Genomic DNA, 19403 nt, shown 5'->3' with positions numbered 1-19403 from the left:
CTCCCCCCCCTCCCTCCCTCTCCCCCCCCCTCCCTCCCTCCTCCCGCCCCCCTCCCTCCCTCTCCCCCCCCTCCCTCCCTCTCCCCCCCCCTCCCTCCCTCCTCCCCCCTCCCTCCCTCTCCCCCCCCTCCCTCCCTCTCCCCCCCCTCCCTCCCTCTCCCCCCCCTCCCTCCCTCTCCCCCCCCCTCCCTCCCTCTCCCCCCCCTCCCTCCCTCTCCCCCCTCCCTCCCCTCCCTCTCCCCCCCCCCTCCCTCCCTCTTCCCCCCCCCCTCCCTCCCTCTTCCCCTCTCTCTCTCTCTCTCTCCCCCTCCCGCTCAGCGGCACGAACGGCTGCAGAATTCTCCCTGGCTGAAGCACTTTCACACAGGTAGGAAGATGGTTTATTTAATCTTTTCTTGGCTTATAAATGTTTATTCAGGTTGGATTTATTTGTATAATATTTGTAGAAGTATAAATAAGGATTTATTGTCGAATTTAATGAGTTCCCTTCCCCCCCCCCCTCGTTCTGGACGCCTAATTTGTAACCTGCGCCTAATTTTTTTAATGTGTCGAACAGGTTTTTTCAGTTCTACAAAAATCTTCACTGGCTCCATTCTACTTTAGTTTGGAGTACATTTTCACTGTGGAAACTTTCAAATCAGGCGTCAGTGGCCGGACACGCCCCCTTTTGAAGAAAAAATTCTGTTCTAAACTAGAACGGTTCTACACTAGAACTGTTCTACCTGACTAGAACTGCAGAAAAAAAATGTGGAGAATTGCGATTTCTAAAATAGTCCGTTCTCCACCAGTTGCTCCTAAAAATCAGGCGCGAATCATGTGGAAACTTGGGCCCATAGAGTCTGCTTGTAAGACTGCTAGAAAGGCTTTGATCATCTTAAACACCTCAATTAGATCATCTCTTAATATTCTATACTCCAGGAATACAAACCTAATCTATGCAACCTTTCCTTCTGGAAGTCCATTTAAATAACATCCAGACACTCCCTCGTCTACCACGTTAGTTACCACCTCAAAAAATTCAACTACTTTCGTATGGCATCTTTACAAATCCATGCTGGCTCTCTGATCAGCTTATATTTGTCAAAGTGCTCAGTCTCACTCTCTCTCTCTCTCTCTCTCTCCTTAATAACAGATTCTAGTAAGAACATAAGAAATAGAAGCAGGGGTAGACCATTTGGCCTCTCGAGCCTCTTCCACCATTCAATAAGATGGCTGATCTGATCTTGGCCTCAACTCCACTTCCCAGCCCGCTCCCCATAACCCTTGATTCCCTTATCGTTCAAAAATCTATTTATCTCCACCTTAAATATATTCAATGACCCAGCCTCCACAGCTCTCTGGGGTAGAGAATTCCAAAGATTGGCGAGCCTCAGAGAAGAAATTCCTCCTCATCTCCATTTTAAATGGACGGCCCCTTATTCTGAGACTATGCCCCGTAGTTCTAGATTTCCCCCACGAAGGGAAACATCCTCTCTGCATCTACCCTGTCAAGCCCCCTCATCATCTTGTACATTTCAATAAGATCACCTCTCATTCTTCTAAACTCCAATGAGTATAGGCCCAACCTTCCCCACAATAGCCTATCATTTCCTAGTTTATCTCTCCTACCCTTCTTAAATAATGGAGTGACATTGGCAATTTTCCAATCCAAGGGGATAATTCCCGAATCATGACTAGAGTACCTACAACATCCTCACCTGCTTTAATACCCTCAGATGGAAACCATCAGGTCCTGGAGATTTATCCATCTTTAGTCTCATTGGGCCCAAGTTTCCACAGGAAACGGCGCCAGAAAAAAAATGCGCTATTCTCGAGCGCTTTGCAGCTCCTTGTCTGTTTGGCGCGGCGCCCAGGGGGGCGGAGCCTACACTCGCGCCGATTTTGTAAGTGGGAGGGGGTGGGTACTATTTAAATTAGTTTTTTTCCTGCCGGCTCTGTGAAAAAAAACATTGGCACTTGGCCATTTTTGTAGTTCTTTGTAGCTGTTTAATTTTTGAACATTTTTTAATAAAATCACATTGCCATCAGCACTGAGGCTTCCCTTCTCACTGTCTCCTTCCCCTCCCTCCTCTGCGCGGCAACAAGCCGCTGTCTCCTTCCCCTCCCTCCCCTCTCTCCCCTCTCCACGGCAACAAGCCGCTGTCTCCTTCCCCTCTCTCCACGGCAACAAGCCGCTGTTTCCTTCCCCTCCCTCCATGGCAACAAGCCGCTGTCTCCTTCCCCTCCCTCCCCCCTCTCCACGGCAACAAGCCGCTGTTTCCTTCCCCTCCCTCCCCTGCGCGGCAACAAGCCGTTGTCTCCTTCCCCTCCCTTCTCTCCACGGCAACAAGCCGTTGTCTCCTTCCCCTCCCTTCTCTCCACGGCAACAAGCCGCTGTCTCCTTCCCCTCCCTTCTCTCCACGGCAACAAGCCGTTGTCTCCTTCCCCTCCCTTCTCTCCACGGCAACAAGCCGCTGTCTCCTTCCCCTCCCTTCTCTCCACGCCAACAAGCCGTTGTCTCCTTCCCCTCCCTTCTCTCCACGGCAACAAGCCGCTGTCTCCTTCCCCTCCCTTCTCTCCACGGCAACAAGCCGCTGTCTCCTTCCCCTCCCTCCCCCCTCTCCACGGCAACAAGCCGCTGTCTCCTTCCCCTCCCTCCCCTCCCACCACGGCAACAAGCCGCTGTCTCCTTCCCCTCCCTCCTCTGCGCGGCAACAAGCCGTTGTCTCCTTCCCCTCCCTTCTCTCCACGGCAACAAGCCGTTGTCTCCTTCCCCTCCCTTCTCTCCACGGCAACAAGCCGTTGTCTCCTTCCCCTCCCTTCTCTCCACGGCAACAAGCCGCTGTCTCCTTCCCCTCCCTTCTCTCCACGGCAACAAGCCGCTGTCTCCTTCCCCTCCCTCCCCTCCCACCACGGCAACAAGCCGCTGTTTCCTTCCCCTCCCTCCTCTGCGCGGCAACAAGCCGTTGTCTCCTTCCCCTCCCTCCCCTCCCACCACGGCAACAAGCCGCTGTTTCCTTCCCCTCCCTCCTCTGCGCGGCAACAAGCCGTTGTCTCCTTCCCCTCCCTCCCCTGCGCGGCAACAAGCCGTTGTCTCCTTCCCCTCCCTCCCCTGCGCGGCAACAAATGGCGGTTTCCTTCGAACGATGGCTGTTTTCACTGTGAAAACTTTCAAATCAGGCGTCAGTGGCTGGACACGCCCCCTTTTGAAGAAAAAATTCTGTTCTAAAGTAGAACTGTTCTACCTCACTAGAACTGCAGAAAAAAAAATGTGGAGAATTGCGATTTCTAAGATAGTCCGTTCTCCACCAGTTGCTCCTAAAAATCAGGCGCAAATCATGTGGAAACTTGGGCCCATTATTTCTCCAATTCTATTTTTTTTAACCTATATTAAATCTAGTAAGTTCCTCTCTTAATTTAGTTTTAGTTTTCCTCATATCTCTGGTACTTTATCCTCATCCTGTACTGTGAAGACATGCAAAGGAAGTATTTAACACATCTGCCAGTTCCCCATTTTCAATTACAGTATTACTTGCGACTGCCTTTAAGGGATCCAAATTAATCTTGGCCACCCTCTTTCTCTTACTATACTTGTAAAAAAAATCTTTGGTGTTGTCCTTGATAGTCCCCTCAACTTTTTTCTCGTATTCCTTTTTGCAGCTCTAACTACTTTCTTTGTATTTCTTTGCTGTTCTTTATATCCGTCCCAGTCCAAGCCCTTTTAATTTAATGCTATCTCTCACTTCTCTTGTTGACTTCGGTTGTTTAATTACACACACAGCTCTTGCCCTGAAGGGTATGTATAGGTCTTGTATTCTATCAAATACTTCTTTGAACACCTCCCACTGTTCCTCTGTAGTTTTATGTCAGTAGTTCTGCCCAGGCTACTCCCTTCAGAGTCAACCTTACCTAAATTTAAAACCTTAGTTCCTGGCTCGCCCTTCTCCCTCTCAAGCCTAAGTTGTCCTGAGACACAGGGACACAATTGTAGCATGTGTTTTAAGATGCACAAAGGAGTTTATAGGGTAGATAGAGAGAAGCTATTTCCTCTGGTAGGAGAGTCCAGAACAATCTTAAAATTAGAGCTCGGCTGTTCAGGGGTGACGTCAGAAAGCTCTTCTTCGCATAAAGGGTTGTGGCAATCTGGAACTCTCTTCCCCAAAAAAGTTGTTTTGGGGGGGAGGGGTCAATGGAAAATTTCAAAACTGAGAATGATCAATTTTTGTGAGGCAAGGATATTGAGGGTTACAGAATAAAGGCAGGTAGATAGAGTTTAAAATACAGATCAGCCATGATCTAACTGAATGGCAGAACAGGCTCGAGGGCTAAATGGCCTAGTCCTGTTCCCATGTTCCTAACTGCTTCCCCAGCTGACAACAGCTGACTTAGTACAAACCAGAAAATGCATCTTAATTACCAGAACCACAAGGTGCATTTACCCACCAAGCCATTGAGGAACCTTAGTCTCATGTATAGTGTCAGCTGTGGCTCAGTGGGCACCACACTCGCCTCCGAGTCAGAAATTGTGGATTCAAGTCCCACTACAGGGACTTGAATCCATAAAAATCTAGGCTGACACTCCAGTGCAGTGCTGAGAGCGCTGCTCTGTCGGTGGTGCTGTCTTTTGGATGAGACGTTAAACTGAGGCCCCGTCTGCTCTCTCAAGTGGACATAAAAGATCTCATGGCACTATTTCGAAGAGCAGGGGAATTATCCCCGGTGTCCTGGCCAATATTTATCCCTGAATCAACGTTACAAAAAAACAGATTATCTGATCATTATCACATTGCTGTGTGTGGGAGCTTGCTGTGCGCACATTGGCTGCTGAGTTTCCCACATCACAACAGTGACTACACTCCAAAAATACTTCATTGGCTGTAAAGTGCTTTGAGACGTCCGGTGGTCGTGAATACAAGACTTTCTTTTTCATTATGGAATTTGCTTTATCTGCTAAATGCTGAGAATGGAGTCTCTATCCCTCCCCTAGGGTTATAATTTTTTTTTTTACTTGTGTCTGTTTACAGTGAATACGGTTTAGGTTTAATTGAACTTTAGGCTTGTTGGTATGTCCATCGATTTACATTGTTTTCACACAGATTAGTTATAACTTTAGCACAAGTTAATTTTCAAACTAATCTGCAGTGCAACTATAGATCCTGTCCGATCAATCTTGGGTTGTATATGGCAGGAGCATTTAGAGCTGTTTAACATTAGGGTGAAGTACTGGCGGTTCCAGGTCTGTCAACCGGTATCGTGTTGGAAACAATTCAGGCGGTACAATATATTTTTATTCTTGGGATGTGTGTGGCATGCTGACAGGGCCGCATTTATTGTCCATCCCCAGTTGCCTTGAGTAAAGCGTAGTTTAAATTTTGACTTGTAAATTATGTTTGTAACAACACTATGCATAAACTAGAAGGTAAGCAGCCTGAGTATGGCCTTCGGCATATAGCAGTGGAGCAGGTTTATCCTGCTTGTGCCATTTGTGTTGGAGCAAAGGTCCATCAGCCAGGAACTCTGTGCCATTTGTGTAATCACTGCCAATATGAAGACTTGCATTTATATGGCGCTTTTTACATCCTCCGGATGTCTCGCAGCCCATAATCGCTCTTGAAATGTAGTCGCCACTATCAAGTAGATGCATGCGGCAGCCCATTTACACGCCGCAATCTCCTACAAACTTTGAAATAAATGACCAGTTAATCACTTTGCGGTGTTGGTTGAGTGATGAGTATAGACCAGGAAACTGGGGAAACTGCCCAGTCTTTTATATTAAAAAAAATGGTGGAGTTTTCCATTTCTTTCTCAGTTTAATGCTCACATTGTGAAGTGGGGGCTTGAACCCACCACTTTCTGATTCAAGAAGCAAGAGTGCTGCCAAATGAGCAGTGACTTTGTACATTCCGTTACATGTATTTCCTGCAGGAATGTGCCCTGTAGCCACCGGTGTGTTATTGCCACTTTGCCCAGCTCGTACCACCCGCATTGTAGATACCTAACGATGAAGGCACACCTTGTTGCTGAGTTGGTAATCGGCTGCTTAAAAATAGTATCTGCCACTGCAGTTTATAAATTTAAAAAAATCTGTTTACCTTTTTTCTTATTGAAATAAGTTCCCCCTTGAAAAGTTCTACTGCTGTTTACAGCAAGGCTGTGTTGAGTGGATAATCTACCATGACATTTGATTCAGCATCCATTCTTGTCTGATCAACTTCCGTGTAGGGTCAGGCTGGGTAAAAGCACAATAAGCCGAGGGTTTGAAAGGTAGCAAGGCAGAGATTGCAGTTGGTGGGTGTAAGGTGACTGAAAGGTTGGGAACTGTTGACGGCGTGAGGATTGAGAAGTATGTGGATACTGGAGGGCAGTGGGTGTGCATATAGACGTGGGGCTGCAGCAGGTCATGGAGCTTGGTAGCGGCGAGTCCTTGAAGGGATTTGAGGGTGAGAACAAGAAGCTTAGAATCTTAACCTACAAGACAGCAGTGTGAAGCACTTTGGGACGTCCTGAGAGCTTTATCTTTATATGCAAGTTGTTTCTTGATTCAAGATCATGAGATAGTTATGGATGAGGAAAACTATTCAGTGCATCTTTATTCATCTATCCTGTGAAATGCCTGAGGATGTTTTACTATGTTAAAGGCGCTATATAAATTAAAGTGGTTGTTATCCAGCGAGATACTAAAGTTGGTCCATTTCAGTGTCCAACTGTTTATTAAAAGATTCCCGAGTCGGCGCCCCACTTCTCTTGCTGGAAGTCCATTCTATATGTTGATCACTGTGAAGAGGAATTTCCTGACCTCAGTTAATTTACCTTTTATTAGTTTGAACCAACGTCCAACTCTCATAATTTAACATAAATTAATATTCTGGAATTATCTTTTCCATTACTCTATCTTATCGGTCTCTTTAAGATCGCCTCTCACCGGCTGAAAAGCTCAAGTCTCCCCAGTCTTTGCTCATAGCTCAAGCCTTTGACATGAGGGTTCAGCCTTGTACCTCTTCTCTACACTGCCTCTAAAGTTTGAATGTCTCCCCGTGTCTCAGTCCAGAACTGGACACAGTCCTCCAGGTGCTGTCTGACCAGAGCACTGTACAGTTTGACCACCACTTCCTCTGACTTACTCTTCTGGTTATAAAGTTCAACGTTGGGCAAGGGCGACTGACCAATATGTGCTTTCAATTCCAAGAATAAACTGAACCAAGAAATCTTTGTGTCATTCAAATTGAGGGTTGTGTTGAAATGAATATTTAGACCCGAGTCAACGGGACTTTCTGGTAATCCAGGCATTGAGTTTTCTCTTTGTGGTTTGAAAAAAACACTTGGCACTGTACAATGTGTTGGTCATGGATACTGCGACTGTGCCAGCCTCGCATATAGCAGGGTTAAAATGGGCATGTGCCCCACATTTTACAGTTGCTTCCTCCTTGAAGTGATTGCCAGGTGTTGGTGTATTCGCCGGGCATTTTGAATCATTTTCAGCTCAAGCAGAGTTTCATGTCAAGTGGCACAGCAGCAGGGTGTAGCTGGAGGCAACAAATGAGAATTGCAGCTTGACTGATGTGACAGCCCAGCCGCAAGTTTGTGATATTGGAGTTTGTGAGCTCTGCTACTGAGTCGTATGTTATTTAGTTCATTGCTATGTGTCTCTTTGCAGTGAGTTCAGTGGAAAGAGATTCATTTTCTGTAAAGCCTGCAATTTTCCATCACTGGACAGACATCGTCTTTCAGCACTGAAGTTGGTAATGGTCATCAAGAGGCCACCTTGCCCAACTTTTTCTTGTCCTAGCATTCCTTTTGATTCCCAGTGTGCCATCTTTGCCACTTGTGTGACCCAGTATAAATGTAATGTGATAACCAAGCCTATAAGCTTATTACTATTAACAGTGTGTGGTCTACATGTATACCTTGAAACCACAGAATAGGTGTTTCAGATTCAGTAAGCTTGTTGGAAAGTTCTGTTTCGTCCATTTAAAATCTTCAGCATTTCTTCAAATGAGTATTCCAAGAAACACTAACATACCAGCAAATCTTCCTTGGCATTGATCATAGTAAGTCGGATATGCCGTTTTATAATGGGAGCATTACGCTATATAATTAAGTCTTGCATTCTATGCCATGACCCTCTTGCCTGGATAGATTTCAGAAATGCCTGGATAGATTTCAGAAATATCTTTAAACTAAGAATTGTTTTCTGTACTTGTTACTTTGAAGGCCTCTCAACAGCTGTCTTCCAGTCTGCCCACACTTTTTTTTTAACCTGTTTCCATTCACCTGATTTTTGAGTTTTCCTGCTCCTTTCCGCTTGATATTTGGGGCTGCCAGGCCAATCCAGTGCTGATTTCGGACTGTGATCCAGTTTTCTATAGATCATAGTAGAGGTCAGACCTTGAGTCTGCCAGCTCAGAACTCTCTTCCCACTCCCACCCCCCTCACCCAATATGACCACTCGCCCAACATTTGAACCAGTGTCAGCTGTGGCTCAGTGGTAGCACACTCGTTTCTGAGTGAGAAGGTTGTGGGTTCAACCTGGAGGGTGAGGCCGCACCTGGAGTACTGCGCGTAGTTTTGGTCACCTTACTTAAGGAAGGATATACTAGCCTTGGAGGGAGTACAGAGACAATTCACTAGGTTGATTCCGGAGATGAGGGGGTTACCTCATGATGATAGATTGAGTAGACTGGGTCTTTACTCATTGGAGTTCAGAAGGATGAGGGGTGACCTTATAGAAAAATTTAAAATAATGAAATGGATAGACAAGATAGAGGCAGAAGAGGTTGTTTCCACTGGTCGGGGAGACTAGAACTCTGGGGCACAGCCTCAAAATACGGGGGAGACAATTTAAAACCGAGTTGAGAAGGAATTTCTTCTCTTAGAGGGTTGTGAATCTGTGGAATTCTCTGCCCAAGGAAGCAGTTGAGGCTAGCTCATTGAATGTATTCAAATCACAGATAGATAGATATATTTTTAACCAACAAGGGAATTAAGGGTTATGGGGAGCGGGCGGGTAAGTGGAGCTTACGGCCAGATCAGCCATGATCTTTTTGAATGGCGGAGCAGGCTCGAGGGGCTAGGTGGCCTACTCCTGTTCCTAATTCTTATGTTCTTATGTTCAAGTCCCACTCCAGGGACTTGAGCACAAAAAAATCTAGGCTGAAAACCAGTGCAGTTATGAGGGAGTGTTGCATTGTTGGAGGTGTCGTCTTTTGGATGAGATGTTAAACCGAGGCCCCGTCTGCTCTCAAAGTGTACATAAAAGATTCCATGGCACTATTTCAAAAAAAGTGCAGGGGAGTTATCCCCGGTGTCCTGGCCAATATTTATCCCTCAATCAACATAACAAAAAAACAGTTTATATGGTCATTATCATCTTGCTGTTTGTGGGAGCTTGCTATGCTCAAATTGGCTGCTGCGTTTTCCACATTACAACAGTGACTACACTTCAAAAGTACTTCATTGGCTGTAAAGCGCTTTGAGACGTCCAGTGATTGTGAAAGGCACTATATAAATCCAAGTCTTTCTTTATCCACATTGCCTCTTTGTAGATGCCTGATGTGCCACCACAATAATGTATTCTTCATTACAATACGTCGCAGAATACCATTTAATAAATGAACTGATTCAGTCACTGTGAATCAGTTCGCTAACAACACATCACGCGTTGCATTGAATGACAGCCTGTTCTTATGAAACAACACATCATCCAATTTGTCATGATCCAAATGAGTAGGTTTTAAGAAGGGCCTTAAAGTAGCAGGTGGAGAGATGGGAATTTCAGAGCGTGGGGCCTAGGTGGCTGAAGCCATGGCTGCGAATGGTGGGATGAAATGAGTGGGGGATCCAGGTGAGGCCGGAGTTCGGGAGGTGGGCAGGGCTGGAGGGGCAAGTCCATAAAAGGCTAAATCAAAGCTGAAATCGGGTGGGGGTTTTTTTTGACGAATGCCAAGATTTACAAAATGTGGCTCTGTACTTTCCCTGAATTGAATTGTCCTTGGATACTCCAAGATAACATTTATACCGGCATGTATGAGCTAACGGTTGAAAATGTCTTTGTGCTCAGAGAACTAGGAGATTTCAATGTTCACATGAAATTAACCCCTCTCTTTGTTTCTCTTCAGCTAAATTCTAATTATACAATCAGGAAGACTCTCTTTAATGGCAGCACTATTTCTTTAAAATGTAAGTAATAGTTTTTACTTGAGTTGTGCGTAAAATGCATGTGGAAGGCATAAGGCAACAGGAGTGTGCTGGTGAGGGATGAATTGACTGTGCTCTGAAATTCCCAAGGTGGCTGATCCATAATTGTCGACCAGGAGGTGCTCAACTGACCTGGTTGATATTTCATTCCTCACAGGAAACTCAAAGCCTAAACTCAACGCCTCCCTCAGTGGCCAGAGGATGTGCTCATGTGTGTGAACACTGTCTTGAAGTTTATTGATGCACTGTGAGCATATGAAATAGAAGCAGGATTAGCCACTCGAACCTGCTCTGCCATTCAGTAAGATCGTGGCTGATCTTCTACCTCAACTCCACTTTCCTGCACTGTCCCCATAATCCCTTGCTTCCCTTAATATTCAAAAATCTAGCGATCTCTGTCTCGAATATACTCAAAGACTGATCCTCCACAGCCTTGTGGGGCACAGAATTCCAAAGATTCACCACCCTCTGAGTGAAGAAGTTTCTCCTCATCTCAGTCCTAAATGGCCGACCCCTTATTCTGAGACTGTGACCACTGGTTCTAGACTCCCCAGCCAGAGGAAACATCCTCCCTATATCTACCCTGTCAAGCCCTGTAAGAATTGTGTATGTTTCACTGAGATCACCTCATTTTTCAGCCTTTTCCACCAGAGAGAATATGGAGGGCCTCTTGGAGACATCTCATGCTACTGGCCTGTCTCCCTCTGAAAATTGTACTTCTCTCTGTGGGTTGGATTAATAGCATTTCTCCCAGCGCCATCCCATAGTTTGTCTCAATAACTATCATTGTTTATATGTCTAATATTTCCCACTGATGTGAATAGCAGATCTAATAAGATATTTTTATATTGATACTGTTGGTATATAGACCAGATGTACTCTGGCTGCTGAAATGTAATCCTCCTGAGTACACAGGTTAAAGGCGCTGAGCGCATTGGTCTGTGTCTACTGTCTGTCCAAAAGGACCAGTGATATAGGGCTCAATTTTCCGCAAAGCATTTTTTTGGCGTACTTGAAGAGTTACACCCGATTTTGTTTGGTGCCTTAGTACGGCAAAAAAAAAATTCTAAGTTTCCCCATTGGATTTCTTCATTTTGGCGTGGTAACCAGGGACAAATGCAAGCTGGAGCATACAGCCAGCTCCCAACACATTAAAAGAATTGAAAAATGCATAGCAGCAACTTACCTCCAACCCTGCCGGAAGGGCTCGCTGGTCCAGTCCCATTCTCGGTCCCCCTCCCCCTCTCTCGCTGCGATGTATTTTTCAATTCTTTTAGTGTTTCCGGGCATCTGCTGCCCTTGACTCTAGGGAAGGTTTTTCAGCAGAGGCCACATATGCTGGCCTAAGCACAACTGGAGTAACTCTCAGCTGGACAAACTTCCTAATTGGCACAGGTGGCTGGTTACGCCCCCTTTGCTGAAAAAAAAACGATCTAAAAAAATCATAACTAGCTGAGTTAACACTGGTGCAAATTGATTGTTTTTTCAACTTAGGCCAAAAAGAGCAGCCTGCTCCAAAGAAACGGCACAAACCACCTGGGGAAAATTAAGCCCATAAGGTGCAGTGACAAGGGGAGAACACTGCTCTCAGGTTGTGAGTCTCTTGTGCACTGCTCCTCCAGAGCCCAAGAGCTATTGTAAAAGTGTTTAAAAACACAGTATGTTGCTGACTACACTGCTGCTCATTCTCTCTTCTGTTGTTCTTACGTCTAGTTCTCAATGATGAGAAAACATGTGATGCCTCAATGACTTTTAATATCTCCTGGTACCTCAGGTATTCACACTGCTACAATGAAGTCTTCAACATGCCGGTAAGTCTCATTTGCAACAATTTGGACAGGAAAGTACTTGTATTGCAGTGCCACTCGCCAATCTTTTGTCATGGGCTACAATTCCAACTTGCTGGACAGTCTCCGGAGTGATGCACAACAGAATGTTGGTCTGCCCTTTGCAACCATACCCATTTTGTTTATGTTGCTATGAAAAGTGCTAAGTGAAGGCCAAGGTCTTTGACAGAGGAAGAAGGGGGGAAATATAGGACATTAGTTGTATCGGGCACTTTCACTTGCTGTTGGGTGAAACACTGCCTCCGAGTAGCATCCTCTTGCATTTTTGGGAAAATAACAGGAGAGGGAACAGCATTGAATCCCAGCTTAGTCAGTGTTCCCCATCCATTTTATCCCCAGACATGAAATCTGGCAGGGGACGACCTGTTGTAGATTGCCTCAGTGCCATATTTTCAGCCACGTTGCAATAATGTGGAATGTGTTCTCTTCCAGCTAAATTGTTTGTAGAGTTTGAGTGCTCATGATATTACAACCTTTCCTGCCCTCCCTAACGTCAGTTGTGGGGAAGCTAAGAGATCGTGGCGGAGGTGCGGCAAATGATTGAGGCGGAGGAGCGGCGAATGTTTCGTGGCGGAGGAGTGGCAAGAGATCGTGGCGGAGGAGCGGTGAGAGATCATGGCAGAGACTGGGGACTAAAGAATAGATACCCTGATTGGCGGAATGTGACAAGTGGGATCTGTTCTGGGACATCGACTCTTTACCATATTGATTAATGACTTGGATGTAGGAATAGAGATTGTATATCCAAGTTAAAAGAGCATGCCAGGAGCAGCACCAGGCATACCTAAAAATGAAGTGCCAATCTGGTGAAGCTACAACACAGGATTTGCTTAAATGCTAAACCGAGGAAACAGCATGCTATTGACAGCTAAGTGATCCCACAACCAACGGATCAGATCAAAGCTCTGCAGTCGTGCTCCAGTACAGCTACAACACTGGCATCTATCCGACAATATGGAAAATTGCCCAGGTATGTCCTGTACACAAAAGGCAGGACAAATACAATCCGACCAATTACCGACCCATCAGTCTACTCTCGAAATCATCAGCAAAGTGATACAAGGTGTCACTGATAATGCTGTCCAATAACCTGCTCACCGATGCTCATGTTGGGTTGAAAAAGGACCAATCTGCTCCAGACCTCATTACAGCCTTGGTCCAAACATGGACAAAAGAGTTGAATTCCAGAGGTGAAGTGAAAATGACTACCCTTGACAGCATTTGACAGAGTGTGGCATCAAGGAGCCGCAGTAAAATTGAAATCAATGGGAATCGGGGCTGGTGGGGGGATCTCTCCACTGGCTGGAGTCATACCTAACACAAAGGAAGATGGTTGTGGTGGTTGGAGGCCAATCATCTCAGCCCCAGGACATCGCTGCAGGAGTTCCTCAGGGCATTGTTCTAGGCCCAACCATCTTCAGTTGCTTCATCAGTGACCTTCCTTCCATCATAAGGTCAGAAGTGGGGATGTTTGCTGATAATTGCACAGTGTCCAGTTCCATTCGCAACTGCTCAGATAATGAAGCAGTCCATGCCCAAATGCAGCAAGACTTGGACGACGAGTAACATTCGCGCCACACAAGTGCCAGGCAATGACCATCTCCAACAAGAGAGCGCCTAACCACCACCCCTTGACATTTCATTGCCGAATCTCCCACCATCAACATCCTGGGGTCATCATTAACCAGAAACATAACTGGACCGGCCACACGCACACTGGCTTCAAGAGCAGGTAAGAGGCTGGGTATTCTGTGGCGAGTGATTCACCACCTGACTCCACAAAGCCTTTCTATCATCTAAAAGGCACAAGTCAGGAGTGTGATGGAATACTCTCCACTTGCCTGGATGAGTGCAGCTCCAACAACACTCGAGAAGCTCAACACCATCCAGGACAAAGCAACCCACTTGATTGGCACCCCATCCATCACCTTAAACATTCACTCCCTCCACCACCGGTGCACTGTGGCTGCAGTGTGTTCCATCTAGAAGATGCACTGCTGCAACTCGCCAAGGCTGCTTCAGCAGCACATCCCAAGCTCTCAATCTCTACCACTTAGAAGGACAAGGGCAGCAGGCACATGGGAACACCACAAGCTTCACGTTCCCCTCCAAGTCACACACCATCCTGACTTGGAAATATATCCTTGTTTCTTCGCAAGGTCAAAATCCTGGAACTCCCTCCCTAACAGCATTGTGGGAGTACCTTCACCACACGGACTGCAGCTGTTCAAGAAGGCTGCTCACCACCATCTTCTCAAGGGCAATTCGTGATGGGGCAATAAATACTGGCTTTGCCAGCAACGCCCACATCCCACGAACAAATTTTTTAAGTTGGCTGATAAAGTAAAAGTGAGTGTAAATAGTCTAGATGGAAGCAGGAAGTTGCAATGGGACATTGGTAGATTAAATGATTGGGCAAAATTGTGGCAAACTTCATTTGCGGAAGTGTGTGGTCATCCACTTTGGACCCTAGAAAGATAAATCAGATAATTTTCTAAATGGTGAGAAACTAGTGGCTGTAGAGGAGCAGAGATAGGAGTCCAAGTTCATAAATCACTAAAAGCTAGTAAACAGGTACAAAAAGGCTGACGGAATGTTGGCTTTTATCTCGGGCTGGAATACAAATAGGAGGAAGATATGCTTCAGACCCTATCTGAACTGTGCTCAGTTTTGGACACCACACCTCGGGAAAGGTATATTGGCCTTGGAGGGAGTGCAGTGCAGTTTCACCAGAATGGTACTAGAGCTAAGCAGGATAAATTCAGGAAAATTTGAACTGTGTTGCTTGTTCTACAGGTCTTAATACGCATGGTATGTCAGCAGAAGTAGTAATGCATTACTGCCCTTCCACCACCACCTCCATCTCTGCTCCCCTGTCTCCGTTCCCCCTCTCTCTTCTCTCCTCTCCCCCCCCCCCCCCCCCGCCACATGTTCCTGTCTCCATCTCCACCCCCTCCCGAAACCCTCCTTTTCCACCCGACTCTTTTTTTTTCTCCCGCCCCGCCCCATTGCCACCTCTCCGTCTCCAGTGCCCCTGCCGCTTCCCCCCCCTCCCCGCCTCCGTCCCCCGAACACCACTCCCCCTCCGTCCCCCGAACACCACTCCCCCTAACTCCGACGTCTCCTCCCCGGTGCCCCCTTCCCCCCTTGGTCCCTCAATGAAACACTGAAACCTTTGATTACTACTTTATTTCCATATTTAATGCATTGCAGGATGAGCAGAATATTGTATACTTTGAAAATAACCGAGAAGTACATAATGGGTGGTCTGGAAGCTACGCTCAGAATTTCATCGTCTTTGAGAACTGCACAGATATCTTTAAGCCGCAGGTAACTGACACAGACCCTCTGCCGACTGCCTGACTAGCGTTGTCCTGGGGAATCATTTGATTAGTGGGATTAGTGATTATTGATTGTGTTTTTGTGCAGCTGATCTTATAGAAAACTGTGGAGGCAGAGATTAAATAAAGTAGTGAGGTGATCATGCAGTGGGATTCTGTAGCCTGTGGGGAGGGGTCGGGGCAGTGAGATTCTGCCGTCTGTGGGGAGGGGTTGGGGCAGTGAGATTCTGCCGTCTGTGGGGAGGGGTCGGGGCAGTGAGATTCTGCCGTCTGTGGGGAGGGGTCGGGGCAGTGCAATTCTGCCGTCTGGGGAGGGGTCGGGGCAGTGAGATTCTGCCGTCTGTGGGGAGGGGTCGGGGCAGTGAGATTCTGCCGTCTGTGGGGAGGGGTCGGGGCAGTGAGATTCTGCCGTCTGTGGGGAGGGGTCGGGGCAGTGAGATTCTGCCGTCTGTGGGGAGGGGTCGGGGCAGTGAGATTCTGCCGTCTGTGGGGAGGGGTCGGGGCAGTGAGATTCTGCCGTCTGTTGGGAGGGGTCGGGGCAGTGAGATTCTGTAACCTGTGGGGAGGGGTCGGGGCAGTGGGATTCTGTAACCTGTGGGGAGGGGTCGGGGCAGTGGGATTCTGTAACCTGTGGGGAGGGGTCGGGGCAGTGGGATTCTGTAATCTGTGGGGAGGGGTCGGGGCAGTGGGAGTCTGCCGTCTGTGGGGAGGGGTCGGGGCAGTGGGATTCTGAAGAATGTGGGGAGGGGTCGGGGCAGTGGGATTCTGAAGAATGTGGGGAGGGGTCGGGGCAGTGGGATTCTGAAGAATGTGGGGAGGGGTCGGGGCAGTGGGATTCTGTAACCTGTGGGGAGGGGTCGGGGCAGTGGGATTCTGAAGAATGTGGGGAGGGGTCGGGCAGTGGGATTCTGTAACCTGTGGGGAGGGGTCGGGGCAGTGGGATTCTGTAACCTGTGGGGAGGGGTCGGGGCAGTGGGATTCTGTAACCTATGGGGAGGGGTCGGGGCAGTGGGATTCTGTAACCTGTGGGGAGGGGTCGAGGCAGTGGGATTCTGTAGCCTGTGGGGAGGGGTCGGGGCAGTGGGATTCTGTAGCCTGTGGGGAGGGGTCGGGGCAGTGGGATTCTGTAGCCTGTGGGGTGGGGTGGGGTCGGGGCAGTGGGATTTTGTAACCTGTGGGGAGGGGTCGGGGCAGTGGGATTCTGTAATCTGTGGGGAGGGGTCGGGGCAGTGGGAGTCTGCCGTCTGTGGGGAGGGGTCGGGGCAGTGGGATTCTGAAGAATGTGGGGAGGGGTCGGGGCAGTGGGATTCTGAAGAATGTGGGGAGGGGTCGGGGCTGTGGGATTCTGTAACCTGTGGGGAGGGGTCGGGGCAGTGGGATTCTGAAGAATGTGGGGAGGGGTCGGGCAGTGGGATTCTGTAACCTGTGGGGAGGGGTCGGGGCAGTGGGATTCTGTAACCTGTGGGGAGGGGTCGGGGCAGTGGGATTCTGTAACCTATGGGGAGGGGTCGGGGCAGTGGGATTCTGTAACCTGTGGGGAGGGGTCGAGGCAGTGGGATTCTGTAGCCTGTGGGGAGGGGTCGGGGCAGTGGGATTCTGTAGCCTGTGGGGAGGGGTCGGGGCAGTGGGATTCTGTAGCCTGTGGGGTGGGGTGGGGTCGGGGCAGTGGGATTTTGTAACCTGTGGGGAGGGGTCGGGGCAGTGGGATTCTGTAACCTGTGGGGAGGGGTCGGGGCAGTGGGAGTCTGCAGTTTTTTTCCAAGCTAACAATGCCATTATTCTTTTGCAGACCTATCATCCATCTTTAATCCACGTTAAGAAATTGGAGCCCTTGAAAGAGGTGAGAGGGTCTTGGATTTGTGTTTTTAATGCTGTAAACCCTTTTAATTCAGCAACTGTTGAACACCGCAGTTCTAAAACTCTTATATCCTTCTTCAAATGTCTTCATGAATGCGCAGAAGCTCCACACCGAGGCTGAAAGTTGGGTTCTGCTGGGCTTTGCACTGCTCTCTATACCGTGTGCGAATCAGACAATGGTGGGAAGGTTTGGGTAACACTGTTTATAATAAAAGATTGAGTAATGTGCCGCTGTCCAACCATTATAGGTTGTGCTTGTCTGCTCACTCCTGATGCACAGGTCACACTCAGCAGCAATGCCACCGTTAAGCTGCCAGATTTGCTACTGCCGGTAGATGTATGAGGTTCATGTGTTGGGAAACAGCATTTGTACAGTAGAAAATCAGCTTCCATTCATTTTACAGTTTGGCTCTCTGCCTTTTAGAGCATATGCAAGACCTCCTTATTCCCATTTCTACCCCTTTATTCTCTCTGACAGCACTACTTTCTAATTCACCTTGGCTTTTGCCTTGATGTTCCCCTCGTGGGGGAATCTAGAAGTAGGGGGCTTAGTTTCAGAATAAGGGGTTGCCCATTTAAAATGGAGATGAGGAGGAATTTCTTCTGAGCATCGTGAATCTTTGGGATTCTCTACCCCAGAGAGCTGTGGAGGCTGGGTCACTGAATATATTCAAGGTGGAGATAGATAGCTTTTTGAACGATAAGGGAGTCGAGGGTTGTGGGGAGTAGGAAGGGAAGTCGAGTTGAGGCCAAGGTCAGATCAGCCATGATCTTATTGAATGGCAGAGCAGGTTTGAAGGGCCAAATGGCCCATTCCTATTTCTTAGATCTTGTGTTGCCCTGCACTTTTCACCCTTGCTGGTTGTCTGCACTTTGGGCCTTCAGCTGGATTTACAATATTAGTTTCGAACATTATTATAACACTTCAGTAATTAAGGTGTGAGGGCCCTGGTGAAATATGATTTGTGGATAAATTGACATGCTTGAAAGTATTTTGTGGAACTTGCCTGGATGAGAGCAGCTCCAACTACACTCAAAGCTCAACACCACCCAGGACAAAGCAGCTCATTTGATTAGTACCCCATCCACCACTTTAAACATTCACTCCCTCCACCAACCGGCGCACCAAGGCTGCAGCATGTACCATCTACAAGACGCACTGTAAAGACTCGCCAAGGCTTCTTCGACAGCACCTCTGAGAACCCACGACCTCTACCACCTAGAAGGACAAGGGTTAGCAGGTGTGAGGACACCACCACCTCCACTCTCCCCTCCAAGTGACACATCATCCTGACTTGAAAATACATCGCTGTTCCTTCATCGGCACTGGGTCAAAATCCTGGAACTCCCTCTCTCACAGCACTGTGGGAGTCCCTTCACCACACACTGCAGCGGTTCAAGAAAGCGGCTCACCGCCACCTTCTCGAGGGCAACTAGGGATGGCCCATAAATGCTTGACTTGCCAGCAAGGCTCAAATCCCGTGAATGAATAAAAAAAGTTAAACTCCAGTCCTAGTTATACACAGTGCTGCAGCCCTGAGCACAATCTCGAGTATTATTCAGGAAACTATCTCACTACCTCAAACTTAGCCACCATATCCTGCCCCAGACTAAGTCCCATTCACCTACCTCCCTTGCTGATTTACACTGGCTCCCTTTTTCGCAACACGTTGAACTTAAAATTCTCGTTCTCTCTTCAAATGGCAGCACAGCCCTACCCCACACAAACTGCAGACTTCACCAGTCTTATACCCTTTCGCTGACTCTAGCCATATTGCATCCTGACCTTGTGTCCCATAGTAGGTGGCAGAACCTGCTGCTGCCTTTGCCCTCCTCTCTCACTCTCTCCCTAAACACACACTGCGCTTCTCTCTCCACCTTTTTAAAAACCTTCTTATAGCCCACCTTGCTGACCTAGGTTTTGGTCACCTCTCTGAACTCTCTCACCAGGGCTTGGCAACACTTCCTTTGTTCTTTTTTTCTTTGTCCAGGGCTTGGCAACACTTCCTTTGTTCTTTTTTTCTTTGTTTTCTTCCTCCTCCTTCTCCCTAAAGCACCTTGGCACAATTTCTACATTAAATAAGTTTGGTTACCTTAACCCATGATGGCTTATTGAAGAGAAAGAAAAAAAACAAAAACTTGCATTTATACGGCGCCATTCACAACCTCAAGATGTCCCAAAGTG

General features: G+C 47.7%; 1 protein-coding gene across 2 annotated transcripts in view; it reads left to right on the top strand.

Annotated features, from left to right (window-relative positions):
- The window catches only part of LOC139263141 (transmembrane protein 87A-like), a 92832-nt gene that overhangs the window by 29544 nt on the left and 43885 nt on the right, over positions 1 to 19403 (top strand). For both annotated transcript variants that reach the window (XM_070878752.1, XM_070878751.1), the window contains exons 2-5: positions 10095 to 10155; positions 11887 to 11984; positions 15234 to 15350; positions 17151 to 17201. In XM_070878752.1, coding sequence (XP_070734853.1) covers positions 10095 to 10155; positions 11887 to 11984; positions 15234 to 15350; positions 17151 to 17201 — 327 coding nt within the window. The remainder of the gene's footprint in view (positions 1 to 10094; positions 10156 to 11886; positions 11985 to 15233; positions 15351 to 17150; positions 17202 to 19403) is intronic.

The sequence above is a fragment of the Pristiophorus japonicus genome, chromosome 4 (assembly GCF_044704955.1).
Source record: "Pristiophorus japonicus isolate sPriJap1 chromosome 4, sPriJap1.hap1, whole genome shotgun sequence".
NCBI lineage: Eukaryota > Metazoa > Chordata > Chondrichthyes > Pristiophoridae > Pristiophorus > Pristiophorus japonicus.
This window is presented reverse-complemented; position numbering and strand designations above follow the sequence as displayed.